Below are 26,224 nucleotides of genomic sequence, written 5' to 3' on the forward strand. Positions count from 1 at the left end.
CAGAAAAGGAAAATATTTCTGTGTGTTTGGTTGCATTTCAAAAAATTTTCCGGAAAATATTTTCTGGTGTTTGGAAAAGAAGAAGGAAAACACAAATCCAGAAAAACACAAGCCACAACCCAGAAAAATATCATCAACGATCGCGATACACAAGCCACAACCCAAAAAAAATCATCAACGATCGCAATCCGAGATCGCGATCGACGCTTTGCGAGATCGCGCCGTCAATCGCAATCTCGATCTGGCGTGATCTCGCGAAGGCGAGATCGCGATTGACGCTTCGCGAGATTGCGATCGACTGCGCGATCTCGCAAAGCGTCGATCGCGGTCGTCGGACTGGAGCTAGCGAGATCGGCGCGGACTGGAGCTCGGAGTACGCCGGCGATCGTCGAACTGACTGGAGCTCGGTCTTCTCCTCTCGCGTGCGCGCGCGCTCTCTCTCTCTCTCTCTCTTTTTCCGAAAATCCTTTGAAGTGAAAATGGAAGTGGTAATTGATTTCTGTGGTCAAAGGCCTTTTTTTTCGATCAACGGATTTCAATTTCCGGAAAATAGAATTTTCCGGACCAACCAAACAGCCTCATTTCCGGAAAAGCATTTCCGGAAATGATTTTCACCCAAAACAAACACAGCCTTAGTGACAAAGGAATTGGGTGGGCAAGGGAGGGGGGAACAATAATTGCAAAGGACTAGAGAGATGGTTGTTGAGGAGATAATACCATTGGAACCTCGCACAAAACTTTTTTTTTAAACTAACATCATTGACAATATATTACTTTGTTTTGGGTATTTTTCCAAAGTTATCTATATGCACCTCGTGTTGCACCCTTCTCACTCAAACTGAGAAATGGACCTTAATAACCTTGCCACATTATCACACACCTCAATAAATTAATTCTGCTACCATTTTTCGGGAATATAATTCATTGGGAAGAATCTAATTGAGAAGTTACTATAACATTGTTTAACCCAAAAAGCTTAAATCTATGAATTTGGACCCAGTCGTCTCCTTTACATTTTCTCTACCCAATATTAATGGCGATAACAACTATGAGAGAGAGAGAGAGGTTTGGATGGAGATATGATAGAGCTACAGGTGTATGATTCTATACAGCCAATAAGAAATATCCATGTGTAAGGGAGGAATCTAATTGAAGAGTTAATATAACATTGCTTAACCCAAAAAGCTTAATTCTATGAATTTGGACCCAGTCATCTCCTTTACATTTTCTCTACCCAATATTAATGGCAATAAGCTGATAACAACTATGAGAGAGAGAGGTTTGAATGGAGATGTGATAGAGCTATAGGTATATGATTATATGCAGCCAATAAGAAATATCCATGTGTAAGGATAAGACATATATATATATATATATATATATATATAATATGTGATGAATGAGAACCACATGTAAGGTAAAATTAGTAAAAGGCTAGGCATATAGAATAAGAACTTACATAATATTACGTCATTTTTATTTTCAAAAAAGAGAGTAAAATTATATATATTTTTACTTGGTGTGACATCAATTTTTTTCCTATTAAAAAGCAAGACGCATCATAGTTATATCTAATTATAAATGATATGATCAATATTAAATGAAATTATAGATTTACAATATTTGATTTAAAAAATGATTAAAACCAACTGTGTGCGTTGCGACCAATAAGTATTCAGGAGGGTTAGATTGGGCAGTCTCTTGAACAGCCTTGTCTTGATTGATTTTTCCATTCATTATTATGTAACATTTGCATATTTTTATGTAAGGAGCAAAGTGCTTTTATATGCACTTAGCAATTTATATTATCCATTACAAATATATATATATATATATATATATATATATATATAGTTTCTATTTTCTTTTACTGCTCAAAATACTTGTATTTTTAATATATCCCACTTCTAAAACAGCAGATAAGTTTTAATCCTAAAATTTTTGGGGTCTATAATAATCAGACTAAATAGAATCAATTAAATGTTTCCTTTTTTCAGTCATTTTATTCTATTTATCCAAAATTATACTTATTGTTATTTTCAATACTGATATCTGTCATTTTTCATTACTATTAATATTAATATTTTGACATTTTTTCTGTTATTTTCTATACTTATATATGTCATTTTTCACTAGTATTAATATTAATATTTTGACATTTTTCTACACTTTTTCGTTATCTCCACATCCGCTCCAACTACTTCTACAAATAATACGAAAAATGCAAGGCAACATTAATGCACATGCAACGTGTGACCCATAAGAGACTCCAAATAAAAGAGACAATATATGTCACACTCTATCACATAATTGTCTTGAGTAATAATCCAACATCTATACTATTTTTCTTTTTATAAGAATTTCTATACTTTCATTAAGAAAATTGACCTTTAATTCGGTGCCCACTTTTTTAAATGGTCCAAAATAATTTTATTTTATTTTTTAAAGAAAAGAAAAACAACTCTATATAAGTTATAGTGGTATTTAAGGAAAAATAAAACACAAACATTTCAAATACTTAAACTTTAGATCAAGTTTATAATTTAAAGCAAAATACAAGTTAACGGTAGCTTCTCATATCACTTTTCTTTTCTTTTTCTTCAAGAGAAATTGTTTCACTAAAACAGGAAATGAGTAATGAATAATAAAAATAAAGTTTAGAAAAGTAATTAATTTCCACTGTTGTACTAGTGGGAGTAGATTTTTTTTTTTTGAGAATCCATTCCGTGGGAAATTTCATTAATCAAGAAAGTGGCTTTTCTGCCAATACAAGACAACTAATGTCTGGAGGAACAGACTCCATCCAAACCGTTAAAGATTAGCAATATCTAGTTTTTTTGGCCAAAGCATCCGCTACACAGTTACCTTGCCTATGAGTATGAGAGAAATTAAAACTCTGCAAAGCTTTAACATACAATAAAGTATCTCGACAAATATGACCAAAAGCAGTCTGAAACTTATCACCATTTTGAAGAGCCTTGATGACAGTTTCCGAATCTCCTTCCAAGACGGAATTGCGGAGACCTACTTCATGGATGAAAATGGCAGCTCGCCTAGCTGCTAGCAGTTCCAACATCGTAACAGAAGTGGGCTGTGGTATTTTTTCAGATAGGGCCGCCATTACTTCACCATCTCTGTTCCGAATCACCACCCCAATACCAGCTTCCCCTGTATCAGAAAACATTGCGCCATCGAAATTTGTTTTATATTCACACCGGTTTGGAGGTCGCCAATTCACAGTAGTGGTGGGCCTGGGTAATTTCAGCTTTGGCGTCCTTCCTGGATTGTGAAGCGATAAAAACCTCTTCGCTTCAAGTACTACCCGGGTTAGGGGAATAACATCCTCCTTCACCCTGAGTTTGTTTCGTCGCATCCACAAGAACCAGGCCGTGACTGCAAATACCTCCAATTGGTGCGGCTTCTCGTATACAACCTCCAGTAAATTTTCAAACGAACCAGTAGCCATAATTTATCTATTTATCCAGCTGAAATCCGTGTCCCAGACTTGGCGGAACACCTCACATTCCCAAAGAGCATGAAGAGAGGATTCGGCCTTTAAGGAACATTGGAAACAGGTATCATCATTCACAACCCTCCTTTTCTTCAGATTCTCCAAAGTCGGCAACGCATTGGAACAAGCTTTCCACAAGAATTGTTTTATCTTACCAGGCACAGTAGCTTTCCAGATTTTTTTCCAGAAATTCCTATGCCTCTCTGTATTTGATACCGACGCTGCATCAGAATTTTCTTCACTACACAGCCATTGATAACCTGAGCTAACCGTATAGAGACCATCATTACTCTTTGGCCAGTACAAACAGTCAGGTTGATTAGTGATGCACAGCGGGATAGCTTTTATTTTTTGGGCTTCAAAGGGCAGGAAGATGCTGTCAACTAGATTGTCATTCTAGGTGTGTGATTGTGGATCAATGAGGGCTGATACAGTGGCTGACCTGAAGGCAGGGGAGGGTGGAGATAAGATTCGGCCTTGGGAGTCTCCAGGTAGCCAGTTTGACCCGTATATCATGATTTGGGAGCCATCTCCAATTCTCCATTTTGAACCCTGTGATATAATTCGCCTAGCATGAAGAATGCTCCTCCATGCAAATGAACCCGAGGAAGCCTTTGCATCGGATATAGATCCATTCGGAAAGTATTTCGCTTTGAATACTTTATAGAAGAGGGAATTTGTGTCATGAACTAACCTCCAAACTTGCTTGGCCAACATGGCTTCATTGAACTTGCATAGATCTTTGAAGCCCATACCTCCCTCCAATTTTGGCTTGCATAAAATATCCCAATTCTTCCAATGTATTTTCCGTCTATCACCTCGTTGCCCCCACCAAAATTTCCGAATCATCATCTCTATATCTTTACAAAGGCCCACCGGTAGACGGAAACAACTCATGGCGAAGGTGGGTATTGCTTGTGCCACGGCCTTAATGAGGACTTCCTTCCCTGCTTGTGATAACAATTTTTCCTTCCACCCCTGAATCTTTCCCCGCACCCTTTCCTTTATAAAGTTTAAGCTTGCCCTTCTATTTCGTCCCACCACGGCTGGAAGGCCTAAGTACTTCTCATATTCTTTTATCTCGGGCACCCCAAGGTAGTTCTTTATGGAATTTTTAACCTCCAATGAGACCAACTTGCTGAAAAACAAGGTGGTTTTTTCCTTGTTTATCCGCTGCCCTGAAGCCTTTCCATACACCTCTAAGATTTCTTGGATGGTTTGGATGTCGCTAGTCTGAGCACGACAAAACAACAAACTATCATCAGCAAAAAATAAATGAGAGATTTTAGGCCCATACCGGCAAAGGGAGTATCCCCTTATTTTATCTTCATTCACTGCTTTTTGGATTAGAGCATTGAGACCTTCCGAACACAAGAGGAATAGATATGGTGATAAGGGGTCGCCTTGTCGTATACCCCTTGTAGGAGAAATGTTTCCTTTAGGTTCACCATTGATAAGTATGGAGTATGAAACTGTGCTGATACACTCTGAGATCATCATTATCCACTTACTATCAAACCCCATTTTTTCCATTAACTTCAACAAAAAGACCCACTCCACTCTATCGTAAGCCTTGCTCATGTCAAGTTTGAGTGTCATAGAACCTATTTTGCCGGAGTTCTTTGTTTTCATGTGATGAAGAGTTTCATAAGCCACCAGTATATTATCAGAAATAGCTTTATCAGACTGAAAAGCACTTTGAGATTCAGATATAATATCAGGTAAAATCACTTTCAATCTATTCGCTAACACCTTGGAAATAAGTTTATATAAAATATTACACAAGGCTATAGGACGAAATTGAGATACCTAATCTGGGCTTTTCACCTTTGGGACAAGGGTGATGTAAGTGTGGTTAATTTCTGCTGGAATATGACCCGAATTCAGGCAAGAGCAAACTGCCTCAGCTACTTCACCACCAATTTCTCCCCAATAATGTTGGAAAAAAATTGGGGGTAAACCATCTTGTTCAGGAGCTTTCAAAGGAGCCATTTGAGATAGGGCTATATCCACTTCTTCCTTCTTGAAACCACGGCCAAGAAAAGCATTCATCTCGTCTGTTACTTTTCTTGGAATGTGATTCAACACCATATCAATTTCACTAGGTTGGGATGATGTGAACAGCTCTGTATAATACTCCACCATAAGTTCTGCCACCTTTTCGTCCCCACTACACATCTCACCCCTAGCATTCAAAAGCCCATGAATATTATTTCTCCTATACCGTTGGGAAGCTCTATTGTGGAAGAAACTTGTGTTCTTGTCCCCTGACTTTATCCAATGTGACTTTGATCTTTGTTGCCAAAGCTTTTCCTCCACTAACAAGAGCCTTTGGATTTCATGTTTCAATTGATGGACACTCTCCTTTTCTCCCCTGTACAGCCACGGATTCAGCATGTTTCAACTTCTTTTTCGTTTCAATCAGCTGGCGTGTTACAATGCCAAAAGATTTTTTGCTCCACCACTTGAGACTTGATTGGCACTTTTTTATTTTATTTGTAACCTTGTCCATAGGCGCAGTCCCATCATCACTCCTCCATACCGAGTGAACAATTTCATGACAACCATCATCTTCTAGCCAAACTTGTTCAAAACGCCAAGGACGATTTTTCCTATCCGGAATTCCCATTGGGTGAATGATAATGGGTTTATGATCCGATGTGCCACATTCAAGAGTAACCACCTTAGTTGCTGGGAAAAGATTACACCAAGGCTGTGTGCCAACTGCCCTATCCAACCTTTCCCATATAGTATGTCCATTGGAGAAATTCTTGTACCATGTGAACTTGTTTCCCACAAAGCCCAGATCAATGAAACCACATTCATCAAGAACGTCGCAGAAATCTTGCATTTGTTGATGTGGTCTAAGCCTGCCTCCCAACTTTTCATGAGACTTTGTAATCTCATTAAAATCGCCAGCGCATAACCAAGGAAGAGACGATTTTGTCTGTAGCCATCTCAATTTTTTCCATGACTCCCCATGATTCTGAGTTTCTGGGAAACCATAAAATCCCGTAAACCTCCAGCTATCCTCCTTTCCTTTATTGATGACCACATCAATATAATGTTTGTGCAGAATTCTCCACCAGTAAATCTACATCTTTTTTCCAAAATATGGCCAAACCCCCTCCTCTCGTAACTTTTGAAACACCAAAAGTATCACCAAACCCCAGTTTATCTTGTAAATTTGTTAGCCTAGCTTCATCTAGCCAAGTTTCGGCTAAAAACATGACTGCAGGATCTTGTGCTCGGACTAGATCACCAAGCTCTCGAATTGTTTGCAGGTTCCCAAGCCCGCGACAATTCCAGCATAGTAGACTCATTGAGCCTGGTGGGGCTGTGATATAGCCTCCACCATTCCATAGTCTGCTTCCTCTTCATCTTGGGACACCACACATTTCTTCTTTTTATCACTCAACTCTTCCTCTGCCTCCAATGGACGTTTCAGAGATGGATTTCCTTGTTTACACTCTCCCTGCTTTGGACGTAGGACTCTTTTCCATGTCCGGCCTACTCTGCCACAAGAGTTTTCCTCTGAGCATTGATCACTCGGGCTACCAGTAAGGTTAGGAAGGGGCACGTGCTGCTGCACATGATCACTTAAGATTGGGGTTAAAAGAGATACGGCGCATCCCTTCTCAATACGCGTTGCCCTAGTATTAATCACACCTTCTCCTTCATTTTTTCCTGCCTCGTTGTCCGACTTGTGTAACTCCCACTCATCATTACTTCGCATCTCATTAGTTATTTTCCCATAATTTTTGCCCTCTTTAATTACCTTCCGTTCAGGGATTTTTCCGTTACTCACATTAACTCCATCTCCAACGTTCGTGGAATCCCTCTCCGTCTCATGATTCGCCGGAGTTTCATCCATCGGAGATTCAGGTGACTCCGACCTGGTGGCTGTCGTGACTCTTTTTTCCATTTGTTTTCTCCTGGCCTCGAAAAATCCTAGCACTTTGATGACCGATTTGTGTGGCGCCACATACGGAGATGCCTGAATCCAGGGGCCATATTCTCTGTCTTCCAGTGACAGCAATCCCTGACTTTCAATCCATCTATCGCAGAATTGTAACATTTTTGTCCTTCATCTGTTTAACTCCTAAACAACTCCAATGTGTATTAGGTTAGTTTTGGAAGGGAAAAAAGTAGACACCAAAGAGTTTTATTCTCTTAAGGCTTCGTTTTTTTGACTTTTTTGGTGCCCACTTTTTTAAATGGTCCAAAATTACAACACATTTTTTTTTATCAAAAAAAAAAAAAAAACTCTAATTTATAGTGGCAAATAAGAAAAAAAAAAATTCAAATACTTAAATTTTAGATCATTTTTATAATTTAAAGCACAATAAAAGTTAATAGTAGCTTCTCACATTCTACTCTTTTTATGCGTGTTGAAGACTTTTGTTTTCTTTTCTTTTTTCAAGAGAAATTGTTTCTCCTAAAAAGGAAATGAATAATGAATAATAAAAATAAAGTTTAGAAAAGTAATTAATTTCCACTGCTGTACTAGTGGGTGTAGAATTGTAACCTTTGTGTCCATCTGTTTAACTCTTAAACAACTTCAATGTGTATTAGGTTAGTGGTTTTTGTTTTGAGAAACAAATTAGGTTACTGTTGGAAGTAATTAAAAATAAACAAAAAGTAGACACCAAAGAGTTTTGTTCTCTTAATAATAGTATAGATAATTTTCTTTACTTTTCCGATTAAAAAGAAAAAAAAAATGTTTATAACTGCTTACACTTTTCTGATAGGAAAACGAGGCCTTTGTCCTTGACTAATTGAACAGCTGTGTTGTGGCATTAATTGAACAAAAGAAATAAAAACAAAGGAGGATTGGACAAGATGAGTATGAGACAAAAGACGACGACTCTTAAGGAATGGATCTGTCCTTGTCTAATTAAAGTGGAGAGCTAAGTTCTTTGTTGGTGTTACAGGTCGGTGGCTATACACAAGTGGGCGATGGAGACCTAACATTTGCAATATTAAGAAAGGTAGAGCATTGAGTGCCTGACTATTAGCCTGTAAGACAGGGGTGTAGCCAGGATTTGTTTCTTAGGGGACAGATTTTTAATACAAAAAAATACAAGTATATATATATATATATATACACACACATACAAGTGTTGTTTAACATTGAAAGAACTTGTTTTTAACTCACTCATCTTGTGACCTAAAGAGTGTTTAAGAGATTGTTTGAAATTACAAAATTCTTTCCAATAAGATTTCTTGGAGTGTATAGACATCTAATTTTGTACCTCTTATGACTTGAGCCCTCGTTCAATCGTTCCCCAATGATGATACTATTAGAAAAGTTTAGGGCAAATCTAAGGTCTAGCCAAAAGAACTCTTTAGTTGAAAGATGTTTTTGGAAAAGAAAAACTTTGCATGAACCCTAAGCATGTGTACATAGCCTCGAGCATGAATACACAGCCTTGCGCATGGGTACGCATTAGGGTTTCAAAAAGCCATGTAAAGAAATTATTTTGATGGAAAATGTGGTAGAACTAATCCCTCATCACTTAGGAAGACCCCTACCCCTCCTCTTTGAACACTATAAAAGGCTTGGGGGCCCTTTTTCCAAAACACACTAAATCCATTCCAAAAAGGTGATTTAAGAGAGGCTTTTTACTTCAAAAACATTCTAAAGTAAAGTTTCTTGGCTAGGACCTATTTTGGTTCTTATCCCTCTAGTCAAACTTACTAACTCACTGGGTATTTTGTTTTGTAGATTGACCAAGGGGAACGGTCAAAATCAAGCTTCAAGAACTCTTGTGTTTGAGGTAAGGGTCTAAACTAATTTCTTTTCTTTTCTTTTATTTATTTTATTTTTTATTTTTTTTCATGTTTCCATTGTTTTGGTTATCCTCTATGTAGTTTAGGTTTACTGCTTTGTAGATTAGAAGCAAGCTAGGACAAGAACATGCATATGCATGCTTCTGCATGCGCACGCATGTTTAACCTAGAAACCTAGAATTGTTCATTCTTCTGTTTTCTTTCTATTTTATTAGTTTAAATGCATGTTTTAGGTTTGTGTAGTTTAGTTTATGCTTATTTAGGTTAGTATGTAGTAGTATAATATGTTTTACATGCTTTGATTAGTAGATTAAGAATTAGGGTTAATATGCTTGTGCAAACACTTGAACATGAACATACATTAATGTATAGGTGTTGTGGTGTTGTGAAATAGTGAGATAAGTGAATGTTGTTAGGACATATGTGAATCATGTTAGGAACATATGTCAATATTTTATGTAAATTGGCTAATCTTTTGACAAAACGCATTTTACTTATAATTGGATAAATCTAGGATGTATTTAATGCTTCAAGAAACAAGATTTCAAGATCAAGTGTTAAAGCCATGCAAATCTGTCCAAGAAACAAGTGAAGAAGTGTTGGATTTTAAAACTCGATAGCTAGCTCGACAACTAGTATCTATCGAGGTTTAAAGAGCTGCTAAGCCCGATGTTTGATAGCTAGCTCGATAGATAAACTATCTATCGAGGTTTATGAAAAACAGATTTTCAGCTCTGATTTTCATCCAATCCGTGGGTATATGTTTGGGCTTTCTTTTCTCACAACCCTAAACATATATAAGAATTATTTTAAGGGCCGTTAAAGGTTGCGCAAGTGTGAAGCAAAGTTTTGTTCATGCAAATTGTAACCGGAGATAGAATTTTCCTTAATTCATCTTTCTTTTGAAGAAACTGCTGTGCTTGTACACCGTAAGGTTTTATAACCAAGGGGTTTCGTGATCTTTATTGTGTAATGAACTAAAAAAATTTGCAACCAACATCTTTCTCAAGTTGGTGAGTAAGCCGCATACTAGGATCCACGCATTAAATTGGTTAGTCACGTACTAGAAGCCGTGCATTGAAAAGGAGAGATTGTCACTACAGAACAAGTCCAATTGGATATTAGGGTAAGGGTTCAACTGTAGGTTGGTATAAGGTACTGAGATTCCTTTACTTGTAACCGTTTGTTGTGATAATAGTGGATTCTCAAGAGTGGTGACCTTAAAATTACCTGATGGAGTTTTTGCCGTGTAGGTTTTTCCCATTCGTAAACAAATCACCGTGTCAATTTAATTTCCGTTGTATTTAGTTCATTGGTGATTTTTTTGTGCTATCACGTGCATTGCATGCTAATTGAATTAATTAATTAACTTGGCTAATTAATTTCTAAATTCATCACAAGGGGTCAATACATTCTTGGCCTATCAAGTGGTATCAAAGCATGCACACTCTGATTAGGATTTAATCTTTGCTATGTGATTCATTGACCCCGGTTGTCATGGCTGCAACCGGCTTGAAGAGATCTTTGTTTTCAAATACATCTTGTTTTTCTAATCTCTACTTGTTTGAGTGTAGCAAAAAATGCAAGTCTAAAAGTTATTTGAATTCCATTATGATGACTATTGGAAAAGATCTCAGCTTGACAAAGAAGAAACTAGACTATCTCAGAATGAAAATGTGTAAAGGAGTTCATCTGAGAAGAGTGAAAGTTAAAGGTTTTGTTCATAAAAGGTAGATGAGAGAAAACACTATTCCCACTGATCTATCATCTAAGCACGAAGTGTGCTTAATGATGAAGTCCGCATTTAAAGTGATGGACACATGTTTATGGTACGTTGATAGCGGCTGCTCAAGACACATGACTGGAGACCGATCTCTCTACAAGGTTTTCGAGTCTAAGAAATGTGGTAATGTCACTTTTGGTGATGGGAGCAAATCACAGATTTAAGGAAAGAGAATCATCTCTCTACCTAGATTGCCAGACATTGCAAATGTTCTATATGTAGAAGATCTAAGAGTAAACCTGTTGAGTATAAGTCAGAAATGTGATCAAGACTTCACGGTACTATTCTCAAAGGGAAAATGTGTTGTCATGGATAAGTCTGGAAAGAAACTTATAAGTGGTGTTCGCACACTAGACAATTGTTATGGCTTGGTTTCTGATGTTGATATTGTGTGCAATAGCATTCGTTTATCAAATGAAGATCTATGGCACCAAAGGATGGGACATGCTAGTTACAAACATCCTTCAATTGTATGTAAGCATGAGTCAGTATTAGAGATAGCAAAGCTTAGTAGAGTGAGCAATGTGGTGTGTAGACCATGTCAACTTGGAAAACAGATAAAAGCTAAACATTCGGGCACTCAGACATCCACTACATCCAGACCATTGGAGCTACTACATCTGGATCTCATGGGTCCAACCAGAACCGAATCTCTTGGTGGAAAGAGATACATCATAGTTATAGTAGACGACTTCACTAGGTACACTTGGGTCATACTCGTATGATCCAAGTCTAATGCTCCTGAGCACATTGAAACCTTGTGCACAAGATTGCAGAATAAGAAAAGCCTGAAGATTGATCGAATTCGAAGTGATCATGGTAAAGAATTCGAGAACTCACATATGGAGTCCTTTTGCATGAGATCAGGTACATCTCAAGAATTCTCTGCTCCTATTACTCCTCAACAGAATGGTGTAGTAGAAAGAAAGAACAGGGTTATTCAAGAGATGGCTAGAGCCATATTGCACAACAAGGATGTGGCTAGAAACTTGTGGGGAGTAGCCGTTAACACTGCATGTCATACGGTTAATAGGGTGTATTTTAGACCCGGTATCAAGAAGACTCCATATGAGTTATGGAAGGGAAGGAAGCCAAATGTGAAGTTTTTCAGAATTTTTGGAAGTACTTGTTTCATTTTCAAGGATAGAGAAAATTTGACTCCCGAAGCGATGAAGGAATATTTATAAGATACTCCTCTAAAAGCAAGGCTTATCGAGTATACAACAAAAGAACCATGAGGATAATGGAAACGATGAATGTTGTTATTGATTAATCTTCAGACTCTGGTTCTGAGAAATTTAGTGAGGAAATCCCCAAAGAGATTCTTCCTCCCGAGCCCAAGGAAGTTCAAGAAATTGTTGAACAGAGCTCGCATCTCCAAGTACTCCCAGTACTCCAAGTGTTGTAGAAGATTCAGCAAATATATCTACTTCACCTGATTCTGAATCCCATGAAGAGAAAGGACCTTCCTCTAGGATCAAATTGAATCATCCTCCTGAAATGATTGTGGGAAACATGAATGAACTTACACTAAGGAAGTGTACATTTGATAAATGTGTTGCTAACTTTGTGTCTTATTCTTGTTACTTGTCACAGGTTCTGGACTCTAGTACCTAAACTGGAAGGTGAGCACATCATTGACACAAAGTGGATATTCCACAATAAAACTAATGAGGAGGGTAATGTGATCCGTAACAAGGCTCGTCTTGTAGCTCAAGGATATTCTCAAATGGAAGGAGTAGATTATGATGAGACATTTGCTCTAGTAGCCCGTATGAAGTCCATTAGAATTCTCCTAGACTTGAAGTTCAAGTTTTACCAAATGAATATAAAGACTGCTTTCTTGAATGGGTTCCTTAAAGAAGATGTCTATGTGGCTCAACCAAAAGGATTCATTGATCCACACTTTCCGGATCATGTTTTGTACCTCAAGAAGGCACTTTATTGTTTAAAGCAAGCCCCTAGAGTTTCGTATGACCGGCTCACACAATACTTGGTGTCACATGGGCTCACAAGAGGAAAAGCTAATCAAACTCTCTTCATCAAAAGGGAAGACAGTGAGTTGATAGTTGCTAAAGTCTATGTTGATGATATCATCTTTGGATCGACTAAGGATGAACTTGCTCATAGTTTCTTAAAACTCATGCAGGCCGAGTTCGAGATGAGTATGATTGGAGAGCTAGCTCATTTCCTTGGCTTGCAAATTCGTCAACAAGATTTAAGTATATTCCTATCTCAATCTAAATATGCAAGAAATCTTGTGAAAAAATTTGGTTTGAAATCTACTAGTTCTGTTAAAACCCCTATAAGCCCAAATGTTAAACTCACTGTTAACTTGTTAGGTAAAAGTGTAGATTCATCTCTTTATAGAAGCATAATAGGTAGTCTTCTTTACCTTACTACTAGTAGACCTAAGATTAGTTACAGTGTAGGAGTGTATGCTAGATATCAGGCAAATTCCAAAGAGTCTCATATGATTGTTTTGAAAAAAATCATAAAGTATGTCAAAACCACTGCCGACTTTGGTGTGTGGTATAGTAAGGACACGAATAATGTCTTAACTGGATATTTTGACACTGACTGGGCTAGGAATGCTGATGATAGAAAGAGTACATCGGGGGGTATGTGGGTAATAATCTTGTCTCCTAGATGAGCAAAAAGCAGAATTACATCTCTTTATCTACTGCAGAAGCTGAGTACATCGCTACCAGTAGCTATTGCACCCAACTTCTATGGATGCAAAAACTCCTCCATGATTACGGTATTTGTCAAGAGCATCTTACCATCTACTGCAACAATACCAGTGCCATCAACATCTCTAAGAATCCGGTTCAACATTCTCAAACTAAACACATAGAGATTCGGCATCACTTCATTCAGGAGCTTGTCAAAGATGGTACTCTTATTCTTGAGTTCATTCACACTGATGATTAGAAATTTGATTTGTTTACCAAACCTCTTGATAGCAAACGGTTTGAATTCCTTCGCTAAAACATTGGTGTCATTTCCATGGATTGATCTCTCCTTCTTCTGCTTCTTCCTCATGCATTTGCTTCTAGTTTTATGCATTGGTTTGTTCAACATGTTTTTGTTTATTTATTTTTTCAGTTTTGCTTTATTTTTTTTTTCATAAAAAAAAATGAAAAATCAGAAAAATACAAAAACAGTGTGTTTGTGTACATTAGTACTTGTGTACCTTGGATGGCCATTGAAAAAAAGTTTTCTAAATTTTGTATCTTTTGTAGCTTAGATGAGCATCTCTATGCATAACTAAGCAAGTGAGCTTTATAGCTCGTGTTTGTGATGAGTAAGATTAAGTAATCTCTTGTGCTTAACACTCGTATCACTCTTTTTGACATGAAGGACTAGAAAATTCTAAGAGAAAGGTATAAATAACCATCTCATCACTGTTGCCCGCCAATCATGAAATGACATTTGTATGCTTCGGCATAATAAAAGTGGAATGTCAAATGCTTAACATCATTAGGTATTTCTTTTCTATCTCTTATATGCCCATGCATGGTTTGCTTAAAAGAAAAATATGCAAAGAAAAATAAAAAGAAAAAAAAAATCAAAATGCTTTATATTTAATTGCAAGCATATACAATAGGAGATGTGAGAGTTATAGGATGTACCTCGAAGGTGATAGTCCCCATCAAACAATTATGATTGTGTGTGAGTTAAATTAATTTTCTCATATCTCAAATCGTCATAACATGTAGGCACTTATGCAATCTTGTGATGTTTTTCACACACAACACGCAATATTCTTTGTTACTTTTGATACATGTGTAGGTACAATGTGATTTGACCATCACAAAGAATACTTGTGTTAATGTATGCTCACTAAACTGTCTTAACTTATTTTTTAAATATAAAATTGGTTAGACTTGTTTAGTGTGTGTGTGTGTGTGTTTTGGATCTATGAGCTTGACATTTTTTTCTTATTGAGAGATGATTTTGAGGGCTTAAAATATTGTTTGGATCTTTGGTTGTATAGCATGCTTGATTGCATTTATATCTGTATTTTTCTCTTCTTGAAAAACTCTTTTTAAGCAATCTCAACAGTTGTTGGACACCTCTCGACAATTAGGCTATCTATCAAGCCCCTTCAGCTGCTTTTTATCGCATTCTCGATAGCTTTTCGATAGCTGTTTGATCCATCGAGAAACTTTCTAGATGTTTGATAGATTCTCGATAGCTTCTTGATCCATCGAGATCCTTTTGCTGTGGACACCTCTCAACAAATCATCGATAGCTCTTCGTTAGCTAATTCACGTGTTTTAAAGATCAACACCTCTCGATCCATCGAGCTTTATGAATTTCTATATATTCACTTCAGCATGATTTTCTCTCATTTCTCCCCAATCTCTCTCGAGGAAAAATCACTTTTCTCTCTCCCAAACACTTCTCACTCAACCTCTTCATCTTCCCTCCTCATTCTTCGGTCTATTCATTGCATTTTTTATTAGTATGATCTCTTTTCTAGCCTTTAATCATACATTTCATGCATTATGACCTAGATTTTGGGATTTTTGAAAATTTTTGGGGTTTTTTGAAATTGATGAAGTTTTGGTGAAATTTTTGGGTTGGGTTATGTTTATATGATCCTAAATGTCATCCATTGCATCACACTTGCATTATAACTATATTTTCATACATTATAGATGTGTGCTGTTAGGTTTGGATTGGGCTGAGCCCATGATATTTTTAAGTTTGCATCTCACATGTTCATGCATACGTACCTTCATTTCTTTATATTCCTATATATTGATTTGTTTGGTGCTTTTCTGCGTGTCTCTCTTTCTCCCTCTCTCTCTTTCTTTCGGTTAGTTGCATCATGGCACCTAAACAAAACTCCACTCCGTCCCAAAACACTCTTCGTTCTGGGGCATTTTCTTCCTCTAATTCTACTTCTTCCCACGTATAGTTTCGTGATGATAAAGCCTGAAAGGACTTTTCGAAGAACTTTTCTCAACGAGGCATTCATTCAAAATGCAAAGTCATCCTATTGGATTTTTTTTAATACTGACCTTCCCACTATCATCTACAGTAGGGGTTGGGAGTCATTGTGTGGCATCTCGATCACGTGACCTTCCGTGATCATATAGGAGTTTTGCTCCAATATGCACGGATTTGATTACTCTATACCCTAGTTTGTCATTCGTGTTTGGGGTATACGCATTGTAGTTACTCTGGATCTTATATCCGAGGTACTACACGTTCCTAGGGTAGCGCATCCTGACTACCCTGGTTGCAATTGTCTAAGGACTATGTCCAAAGACGAACTCTCGTCTCTCTTTTGTGAGACACCTTCATCTTAGGGTGATCGTCAAAACACTGGTTGCTCAGGCTTTGCAAAAGGTCTGAGATTCTTTAACATGGTGATGACATTCATTCTTCATCCCTTGTCTTACTATAACACTATCACAGAGCCTCGTGCTCGGTTTTTGTTGTCCCTCTTAGAGGACATTTCTATCGACTTCCCTTCTCACTTCATCCTATCCCTTATAGATGTCTATAGGGATACAGCGACCTGTGATAAGCTCATTTTAGGATACAGCGACCCGTGATAAGCTCATTATTCCTTCAGCTATCACGAGGATCATTCGCCATTTTTTTGTCCTCTGTCCCGTGTCTGATCACTTCTCCGTTATGGGTGCCATTGACGCCGCTACCATTAGACGAAGTGAGGCTTAGCTTCGCCCAAGGCGGACACAGACCAAGATGACAGCTCCTCCAACTTCTACTGCTCCTTCCACCTCTACTCCTTCGTCTTCTACAGGTGGAGTGACTCTTGAGGCCATCATGGCACAGCTTATGCACATGGATCCTCGACTAGACACACTCAGTGATGAGTTGTGTCAGGTGAACACCCGTGTTGGTCTTATCGCACGACGACAGGCTGTTATGGGTGGTTTCACTGTTGCTTCTTCTCCGTCTCCACCGGTTTCTGAGGATGAGGATGCTAGCTTGCCCAGTGATGATGAGATGTCTACTTGATGTACTTATCCTTTGTCACTCGTGACAAAAAGAGGAAGTAGTTTTGATATGAGAGTAGTCATATAAATAGGAGGAGGGTTAGCATAGGAGATTTTTGTGATAGGGGGAGTGTCTATGAGGGATATAGTGAGATTTTATGTATTTTCTTTTCTTTCTTTTACATTTACCTCATGTATATTGGTCTTGTGACCATTTGACATACTTTGTACTTATATTTGGGTTTATATATATTGATGTATGTTATTCACATATCTTTCCATGTGTTGTTTCTTTTCTCTCTTTATACACATGATTCTTATATATTGTATGCAATCTATTATTTCTATTTCACACTAAGATGTCGTGATGAGTTTTGTTTAAAGTGTTTCAGAAATACAAGTTGCTAAAGTCTTCTTACCATAAACTCTCTTCTTACAAAATTTTTCAAGAGTTTGTGTTAGGATAGATTTTATTCTAATCAACAAGTGCGTATGAGTTGAGTGTTTTATGACTTCTCTCATATGTTCATTTGTTTGTTGTGGTTTTGTCACGAATTGCCAAAGGGGGAGATTGTTAGGACATATGTGAATTATGTTAGGAACATATGTCAATATTTTAAGTAAATTGGCTAATACTTTGACAAAATACACTTTACTTGTAATTGGGTAGATCTAGGATATGTTTAATGTTTCAAGAAACAAGGTTTCAAGATCAAGTGTTAAAACCATGCAAATCTGTTCAAGAAACAAGTGAAGAAGTGCTGGATTTTAAAACTCGACAGTTAGTATCTATCGAGGTTTAAAGAGCTACTAAGTCCGATGCTCGACAACTAGCTTGTTTTTCAGCTCTGATTTTCATCCAATTCGTGGGTATATATTTGGGCTTTCTTTTTTTACAACCCTATACATATATAAGGATTATTTTAAGGGCTGTCAAAGGTTGCGCGAGTGTGAAGCAAAGTTTTGTTCATGCAAATTGTGACCGGAGACAGAATTTGCCCTAATTCATCTTTTTTTTTTTTTTTTGAAGCTGATGTGTTTGTACACCGTAGAGTTTTGTAACCAAGGAGGTTTGTGATCTTCATCGTGTGATGAACTAAAGAACTTTGCAGCCAACATCTTTCTCAAGTTGGTGAGTAAGCCACGTACTAAAATCCACGCATCGAAAAGTAGAGATTGTCACGTACTGGGAACCGTGCATTGAAAAGTAGAGATTGTCGCTACAGAACAAATCCAATTGGGTATTGGGGTAAGGGTTCAACTGTAGGTTGGTATAAGGTACTGGGATTCCTTTACTTGTAACCTTTTGTTGTCATAATAGTGGATTATCGGGAGTGGTGGCCTTAAAATCACCCAGTGGAGTTTTTGCCATGTAGGTTTTCCCCATTCGTAAACAAATCACTATGTCAATTTAATTTCCGCTGCATTTGGTTAATTGGTGATTTGTTTGTGCTACCACACGTATTGCATACTAATTGAATTAATTAATTAACTTGGTTAATTAATTTGTTAATTCATCACAAAGAGTCAATACATTCTTGGCCTATCAAATGTAAGTCATACATTATAACATGGACATGCATATACGCGATGAGTGTGATGTGCTTGATGAACTTATGATGCCTTGTTATGTGCAATGCTTGGATGATGAACATGATTGATACTCCATGCCTACGGCCCTTGAATGTTGTAATGATATGCTTGCTGCCCTTATGCTACATGATGCCATCTAATATCTTATTCCATGATATAAAGCATGAAATGGATAGATGAAGGGTACGCAGGACGTGTACCATGCCTAGATGAATGTTAGATTATAATTGTGGATGAGATGATGATATGTCTATTTAGATGAATTTTAGGACATGATGAGATATATACGTCGACGTCGATAATGATGCGATGAGTTGATATGTCTATAAAATGCCATATGATATGCTATAATAGATGAATGCTAAGTTGTTTACTAAATGCATGTTAAAAAAAATTATTAGAAAATTAAATATTCCACCCAAAAAAAAATTGTACCATTACCGACATGGACATGCTGTTTGATACATGAATGATTAACCTGTTAAAGTAAAAAACACAAAAATCACTTTCGTGGCCGTTGTGCTTCTTTCTCGTCTGTCCTAGAAATCAGCGGTAGCACCAAAGAGCTCCCACTGAACAAAGGCAACAATGGGACCCACACTCAATTCTAGAAATGACAGGTCGCAAAGGAAGAAGAGAAAGACAATCCAGTCCCTTAATAATGAGAAACACTGAGGAGAGGAATTTAGAACTCTTTTAAATTCAAGAAAGTTTGGCTTTTAGATTTACTCTTGTATGTGAGCATTTCACCCTCTATTTGTAACAATAATTGGTTTATATAGAGAAAAATATTGGTTAAATAACGTATCATATCAAGTCAATTTATTGGTTAGACAATTTCCAGTCAAGTGAATTAAGTTTTGGTCAATTAAACACACAGAGATAGTAAAATTGTATCAACTTCAAATGATCACATCTCACTCATTTGAAATCCGAATTGAGTCCAATTTTTGTCTATTTTAAAGCCTCAAATATTTATTTGACGATGAAACAACCAGTTTCACTCATAAATTATTTATATATATAAGATAAAATATATAAGTAAAAGATCACCAATTCATCATTTTTGAACAAATCCAAACTTTGTAGCTTCTAGCCCAGACTCAACCCTAAAACAGATTTATTTAAACAACCTAATTTTGATTTGTTCTACACTAGGATTCACCAACACATTTATGAACCCTAACAGTGATATAATTGTTGGAACAAAAGTGGACCACATATTAAATGATTGAAAAGTAAAAACAAGTTGGGCTTTTGCTCAAAATAGAAACATGCTATTAACTTTTTATTAGGTAAACGCAGATAATCAAAGCAAACATAGTTGGCACTACAAAGGCAAAGGAACCAACTTAGCTAGAGCCTATGTGGACTTATGAAATGCAGATAAAAAATGAAATTAATTATGTCTACTGATATCAGGAAGTGGTTTGCCTTCAAGGAAGTGTTTGATCAAAGAAAATGCTCTCGCAGGCTGGTAGCTTGGCACTTGATGTCCTGCTTCTCTTACTGTCGCAAATGTTAGGTCTCCCTCATACACTTGTGTGTAGCCACCAACCTGTGACAACAACAAAAAAAAGTTATCTTCACTATTGAATAAAGGATGTTAGAATATTTTGAGCTTTTTGAAGCAAAAACATGTATTGAAATATTCAAGTTAAACAGAACTATGCAATACCTGATCTTTAGTGAGGAACCAAGGATGCCATGCAGTCTTTATAGGAAGCTTCATTTTGTTTATAGAGTATTTTGTTGAAGTAACAGGAACCCTTCCATCAATATCACCACTGCATTTCATCCAATAAAGACTCATTTGAGATTTGTATATATACTTTGATTATCATATATTGATCAGAATATATAAGGATGCCAAGATATGATCCACAAGTCTTAAAAAGTCAGTGAAATCATCGATAACTTCTTTGTTTGTTAACGTGTTAACGTGTGGTAAGCACTAAAATATCCTAGAAATTAAGGTTAACTCTTCAAAACTCCTAGTGATTTTGAAGTTAAGATGACCTGTATTTGGGATTTGATTTCCTCTATATATTGTAGTTTGTGGTCCGTAACCATTTTTTAACCAATTAAACCCCAAGTAGTAGTAAGATCTATTGGTCTCAACTTTTTTTTTTTTTTAATATATATATATATCTGAGATAGAAATCATACTCTAATCTACTCAATCTAAATGTATATATGTGAAGTTTTCTCTGAAAATTTGAACCTTGGTCTTTGCTTCCTCCTTTAGGTCTCTTTATTCTAAAGCTTTTACTCTAAAATAAAGAGATCCAAAGGAGGTAAATATGTTTGTGCTCAACTCATTAAGCAAATGAAAGAGGTTAATTTTTTTCCATTAAGGTGGAGTATTGATCTTAGCAAAGATGAACTATGTATTTGTTTATAAACCAATTAGTAATAATAAAAATAATGCTAAATTACAAATTACAATGATCTAACTTTGACCTGTTTTCACTTCAGTTCTTTAAGTTTTTTTTTTTTTTTTTTCTCCAAACATTTAACATTAATTTGTTTTTCATTTGGTCATTTTATCTAATTTCATCAAACACCATCATCGGTTTTAATAATATTTTCGCTTTCCAATACGACTTCATTTTGGTCGACATAAAGAATGACAAAATTGAAAATACAAGTTAAATGTCTTTAAAAAAAAATAAATAAGAGTATTGAATTGGAAACATTTCTAAATTAATTAGAGTAACAACAACAAAAAATAAAGGTTAATTCCTAATTGTGTCAATATAGAACAACGAAAGATATGACAATAATACTTTTACCTGAAAATCCACACTCGAAGGCCATTGGCCATGAGCTCCTGCAAATGAGGAATGATGGTTGATGGACTATCAACCCATTTTTGTATGACATTACTACATGGTTCCCAGTCATGTGCGAGTCTAGTAACATTGGCATGTAGGGCTTCTTGAACTTCAGGCCTATTCATATAAGCATATACATAGTACTCGCTGCATGGATCAAATTTAAATATCTGCACCACAAAATAACAGAACAATGTAAATTACATTTTTAAGAGCAAAAAAGTCAGAATAGGATATATTATAAATGACATCTCTTTTAAATAATGAGTGTGTTAAAAGTGCATTTTTAAAACTCAAAATGTTGTTTTGCAACTTTGACTCCTCATAACCTTTTAATAAACGTTCATTTTAAACTTAAAATGCTGTTTCACAAGCTTGTACAAACGCACCCAAGTTTTTTAGACTGATGCAAGATGAATGCTGCATGTAACAACTTCTAAAGCTAAAAGCACATTTGTTGGTTAAAAATTTAAGCACCATTGGATCTTAATTAGAAGCATGTATGCAATGAAGGAAATTTTAAAATAAAAAAAAAATTAAAAAAAAAAAAATTACAAAACTTTTTAAGAACTTGGATTCCTTAATTTATTATATTTTCCCTTCTTGTTTTATTCTTTCTCATTTCAAACTCACTAAAAAATATTTATCAACTTACAGATGTTTTCTTGGGCTGAGCTGTGAGATTGGAAGAGGAGCACAAGGGAGCATAAATGTTATAGAGATTAATGTAGGAAATATCCTTCGACATTGCTTCACTGGCTGCAATGCACTCATGAGACTGAGTGGAGGCATTGGATGAGAAGTTGCAATATTTTTGTATTTGATACGCATCTCGGTCTGAAACGATTGCATGGGTCTCAAGGTAATCATACATTCCTTGTGTATCTGTTTCATCGTTGATCACTGCATTTCCAATCTGCATTATGAAAACGAAAACATTAAGATATTTGTGTTTTGTAATTCTATAATTACGATAGAAGGAAGATTTGAATCCTAAATACATGTTTCTATTAGAAACATCAAAGATGTTAACCAGTTAAGCTTCAAAATAATTCTAGGCTAACCAATAAACTAATTTTAAAATTATAATACTTACTATATATAAGTAGTTTTAGAATTATGTGGCTTGCTCTACAACTATTTCAAGATTGAGCCTCTTGAGCCGAGAACCCTACCTTTACCTTCATCTCCTCGTTGCTTCACCATTTTTTTTTAAAATTAATTTTTAATCTCTTTTTTTTTCTTTTTTTCTTTTTTATACAATTCAATAGTTGGAAAGATTTGAACCGTGGATATTTTTGTGTAAATTAAACACCAGTCGTCCACACATTTTGACCTTTAATCTGTATAATTAAATCATCTATAATTTTCATTTGATAGTATTTATATCTTATAAATATTTTAAGAAATTTCTTTTACAAATGGTAAAAGCTGTAACTTAAGAAATCATGGAGTCAAACTGACTTAAATCTCTTATCTCTACATGTGTAACGAGAATATCCTTATTCTTATGATTAGTCAGTCAAGGATATCAACATTTTACTTCTAAAAATAGATATCAATATTCTATTATTTTATTATTAAAAACCTTATAACTTAACTAGTTGGTACCTTCTAGATTTTTGGTGTTTCTAACGAAAATATCCTGAGTTCAAATCTCTTTTACTTTATTGTAACTATCAAATTATAAACAACCCAAAAAAAAAAAAATTACTCATTTATCCATATGTGAATATATCCGCAGTTCGCTGTGTTTTACAAATTGGTTTAAAAAACAATTTGGAGTTTAAACATCTCAATGATCTTGAATAATGAATATCAGATTTTAAAATTGAAAAAAGAAACTGACAAACCAAACAAACTTTATAAACTGTTTTTTGTTTATATTGACTTCTACTAAACAGTTTTTCAATAACTAATTGTACTCTAGAACGTCAATTCACTTTGTAAATCATTTTAAAGTTTGGAAGTCATATGATCACCAAAACGAAGTATGTTGTTAATTACAGTCTAATATACTAAGGATGTTTTCCTTCACCATCATGATAATTTTTGAGAATGGAAAGACTAACAAGTAGTGCAACATCTAAGTTTCAGTAAATTCTTCATTTCGAAAAGCTTAAAGATATATAAACACTTTTAGTGTGACATCTAACTAATTGCTTCTCATAGACTATTATCTAAATTACAATTGTATGTGTGTGTTTTGAGAGAGAGAGAAAGAGAGATATACAGTGATTCCTTTGAGGTTGATAATGGTCTTGTTAGCTTTCTTATTATGGAAGAGAATAGTATGAGCAAGTTGAGGAACATAATGCCCGGCATAGCTTTCTCCAGCAACATAAAAATCACGATTCTTGTACTCAGGAAATCTTTTCAGCCAATTCAACAAAAACACATAATTATCTCCAGCAGTTCTTCTATCCCCACTCGTACTATAATCCAATGTTGTGTTGGAATACGAAAATCCTACCCCGGCAGGAGATTCAAGGAACAAAACATTTGCGGCTGAAAAGAAAATTCAAATAAATTGAAAATCTGTTTTTGGAAAATAATGAGAATTACATTATTAAATTTTGAAAAAAATAATAACCATAAAATAAATGTTATGAGATATATAGCTATACCATTATTCCATGAAAATTTGTTGTCGTAAAGTGTTTTGCCATCACTGTGCACACGAAATGGTCCAAGCTCTTGCATTGCTCCATAAGCAAGAGATGAACAACCAGGACCTATGGAGAAATTAAGCAAGAATAATAATCATCAAATAAGACCATATTATAACCAGGTGGCAGATACTTAAGACGTAGATAACATTTCTTCTCTGTTGACAAATATAATATCGAGTTATAGTATTTAATTTTTACACTTTTATTTTCTATTTAAATGGTATATATGCCAGGGCCTTTAACATCAAAATATAAATGCTAAAGTAATTAATAATACATGTTAGGTTCTAAAAGTTTAGAACAATTGGCAAACTATAAGCACAAATTTGTCTAGATATAGATTCCTAAGTCTATATGTATATTAGACAATGTTCAAAGTGTTGAAAGTCAAAATACAAGAAAAAGGAAGCTGCAGGTTCAAAAATTCGAAACATGCCATGTTCGACTGATCAAGAAGAAGACTCGACCGATCGAGACATAGATCTAAAGAATTTAATTTCGGCCTAATAGCTCATTAAGGCCATTGAGTGATTAGGGTTTCAAATATAATTCTCTTAGTATTTAAAGGAAACTTTAAGGCACGTTTTGTTATAACTTTGGAGGTGCTCTTTTAAGATCTAAAAGGTACTGTGCCTTCTCCTTTCAAAGTCACTATCGGAATTCTATCTACACATTATTAGAACTGGTAGATCCAAAGTCACTGCTACAACATCATACATAACTAATGATTTAAAGTTTTGAGTGGGATCTCAAAATCATAAACGTGAGTATTTGTGTGCGACAAATTCAAATAGAAGAGTCCATGGATTCAGAGTTGCATGTGGTCGTGTGAATAAGTACTACAAGAGATAGCTTTAGATTTAGGGAAAAATCTATTGTAAAACTTCCATTCTACCATAGAAAATTTGTTGCCTTGAGGATAGATTAGGTTAAATCCTCCTCAGGTTTTTTTACCTTAAAACTATTAGTTTCATTGCTTTTCCAGCTAGGTCATCAAATTGCTTGCCTTCTTTACTTTTCCACACTAAGTAATATGATTGTATGTGAAATCTAAGTATACAAGGGTCTAAATGAACAATACCATAACAAGGCTTCTTCTTATTTTGTGTAGTGTTATATATATATGTGTGTGTGTAGTTTTAAGTATTAGTTATAGGCTTCTTTAGGAACAATTGACTATAGTTCAAAGTAAAAGTTTCTTGAGGATGGCAATGCTTTTTATGCAACCACCGCTCCAAGATTTTTTTTTCTTAGGGGTCAATAAAAAGATGAATCTTAAATAAGAGATGAATTTTGTGGTCTACATGATTTTATTCAAATTTTTCCATAGTACTAAGAAGATAATAAAAGACAAATTAAAATTCATTCGGTATATTGTTTCTTCATATAATGAACATACTAATTATGATTGCTAAGATTAAATTTTGGAAATAGTCTATAACTTTAGAATACAATACCACTGTGTACTGTTGGCATAATGATCACTTTATAGATGCAAGTTCTTTTTGGGGTGGAGGACAAGGGCCAAGGTTCAAGTTTTTAAGAGAGAGTTTCACACACGTACACACTTAAATTATGTTAGAATGAGATTTCCATATCATATTAGAAAAATAAAAATACTAAAAATATATTAATTATTGTTGTTAAGTGAACTCTAATTATTATTAATTAGAATATTTTTATCAATTAGTTTATGTCTTTAATCTGTCCAATTCCTTTATTTAACAATTGAACCCAACTTTGACAACATAATATTGGTTTTTATAATCCTATTAAGAAAAATATTGTTGTGTTAGGTTTTTTTTTTTTTTTTTTTTTTTTTTTTTTTTTTTTTTTTTTTGTCTTCACTCAATCACTCCTTTGTCTCACACCCCTTGTCTAATTTTATTTATTTATTTATTTTTAGAATCATCTATTGTCTAATTGTTTAATTGTCTTTTAAAGTTAACATTCACTAAATACTTATTGACTTATTGACCCATGCCCTAATCCCCACATAATGAATAACAAATTTAAAAAAAAAATTAAAATCAGCCACTCCACTCACATATCCG

The 26,224-nt window shown here is 35.4% G+C and overlaps 1 protein-coding gene across 3 annotated transcripts in view; it reads right to left on the reverse strand.

Moving 5' to 3' along the window:
- The window catches only part of LOC126723810 (serine carboxypeptidase-like 40), a 46,440-nt gene that overhangs the window by 17,989 nt on the left and 2,227 nt on the right, over window positions 1-26,224 (reverse strand). The window contains exons 2-7 of one of the 3 annotated variants that reach the window (XM_050427611.1): window positions 24,126-24,233; window positions 23,732-24,006; window positions 22,154-22,414; window positions 21,457-21,668; window positions 20,340-20,448; window positions 19,917-20,219 (exon numbers count right to left, since the gene is read on the reverse strand). The exons of the other annotated variants lie outside the window; for them this stretch is intronic. Of the exons in view, the coding sequence (XP_050283568.1) occupies window positions 20,061-20,219; window positions 20,340-20,448; window positions 21,457-21,668; window positions 22,154-22,414; window positions 23,732-24,006; window positions 24,126-24,233 (1,124 nt within the window). The 3' untranslated portion in view covers window positions 19,917-20,060. Of the gene's footprint in view, window positions 1-19,916; window positions 20,220-20,339; window positions 20,449-21,456; window positions 21,669-22,153; window positions 22,415-23,731; window positions 24,007-24,125; window positions 24,234-26,224 lie in introns of those variants that run through there. 3 annotated transcript variants of the gene reach the window in all.

Source organism: Quercus robur, chromosome 4, assembly GCF_932294415.1.
Source record: "Quercus robur chromosome 4, dhQueRobu3.1, whole genome shotgun sequence".
NCBI lineage: Eukaryota > Viridiplantae > Streptophyta > Magnoliopsida > Fagales > Fagaceae > Quercus > Quercus robur.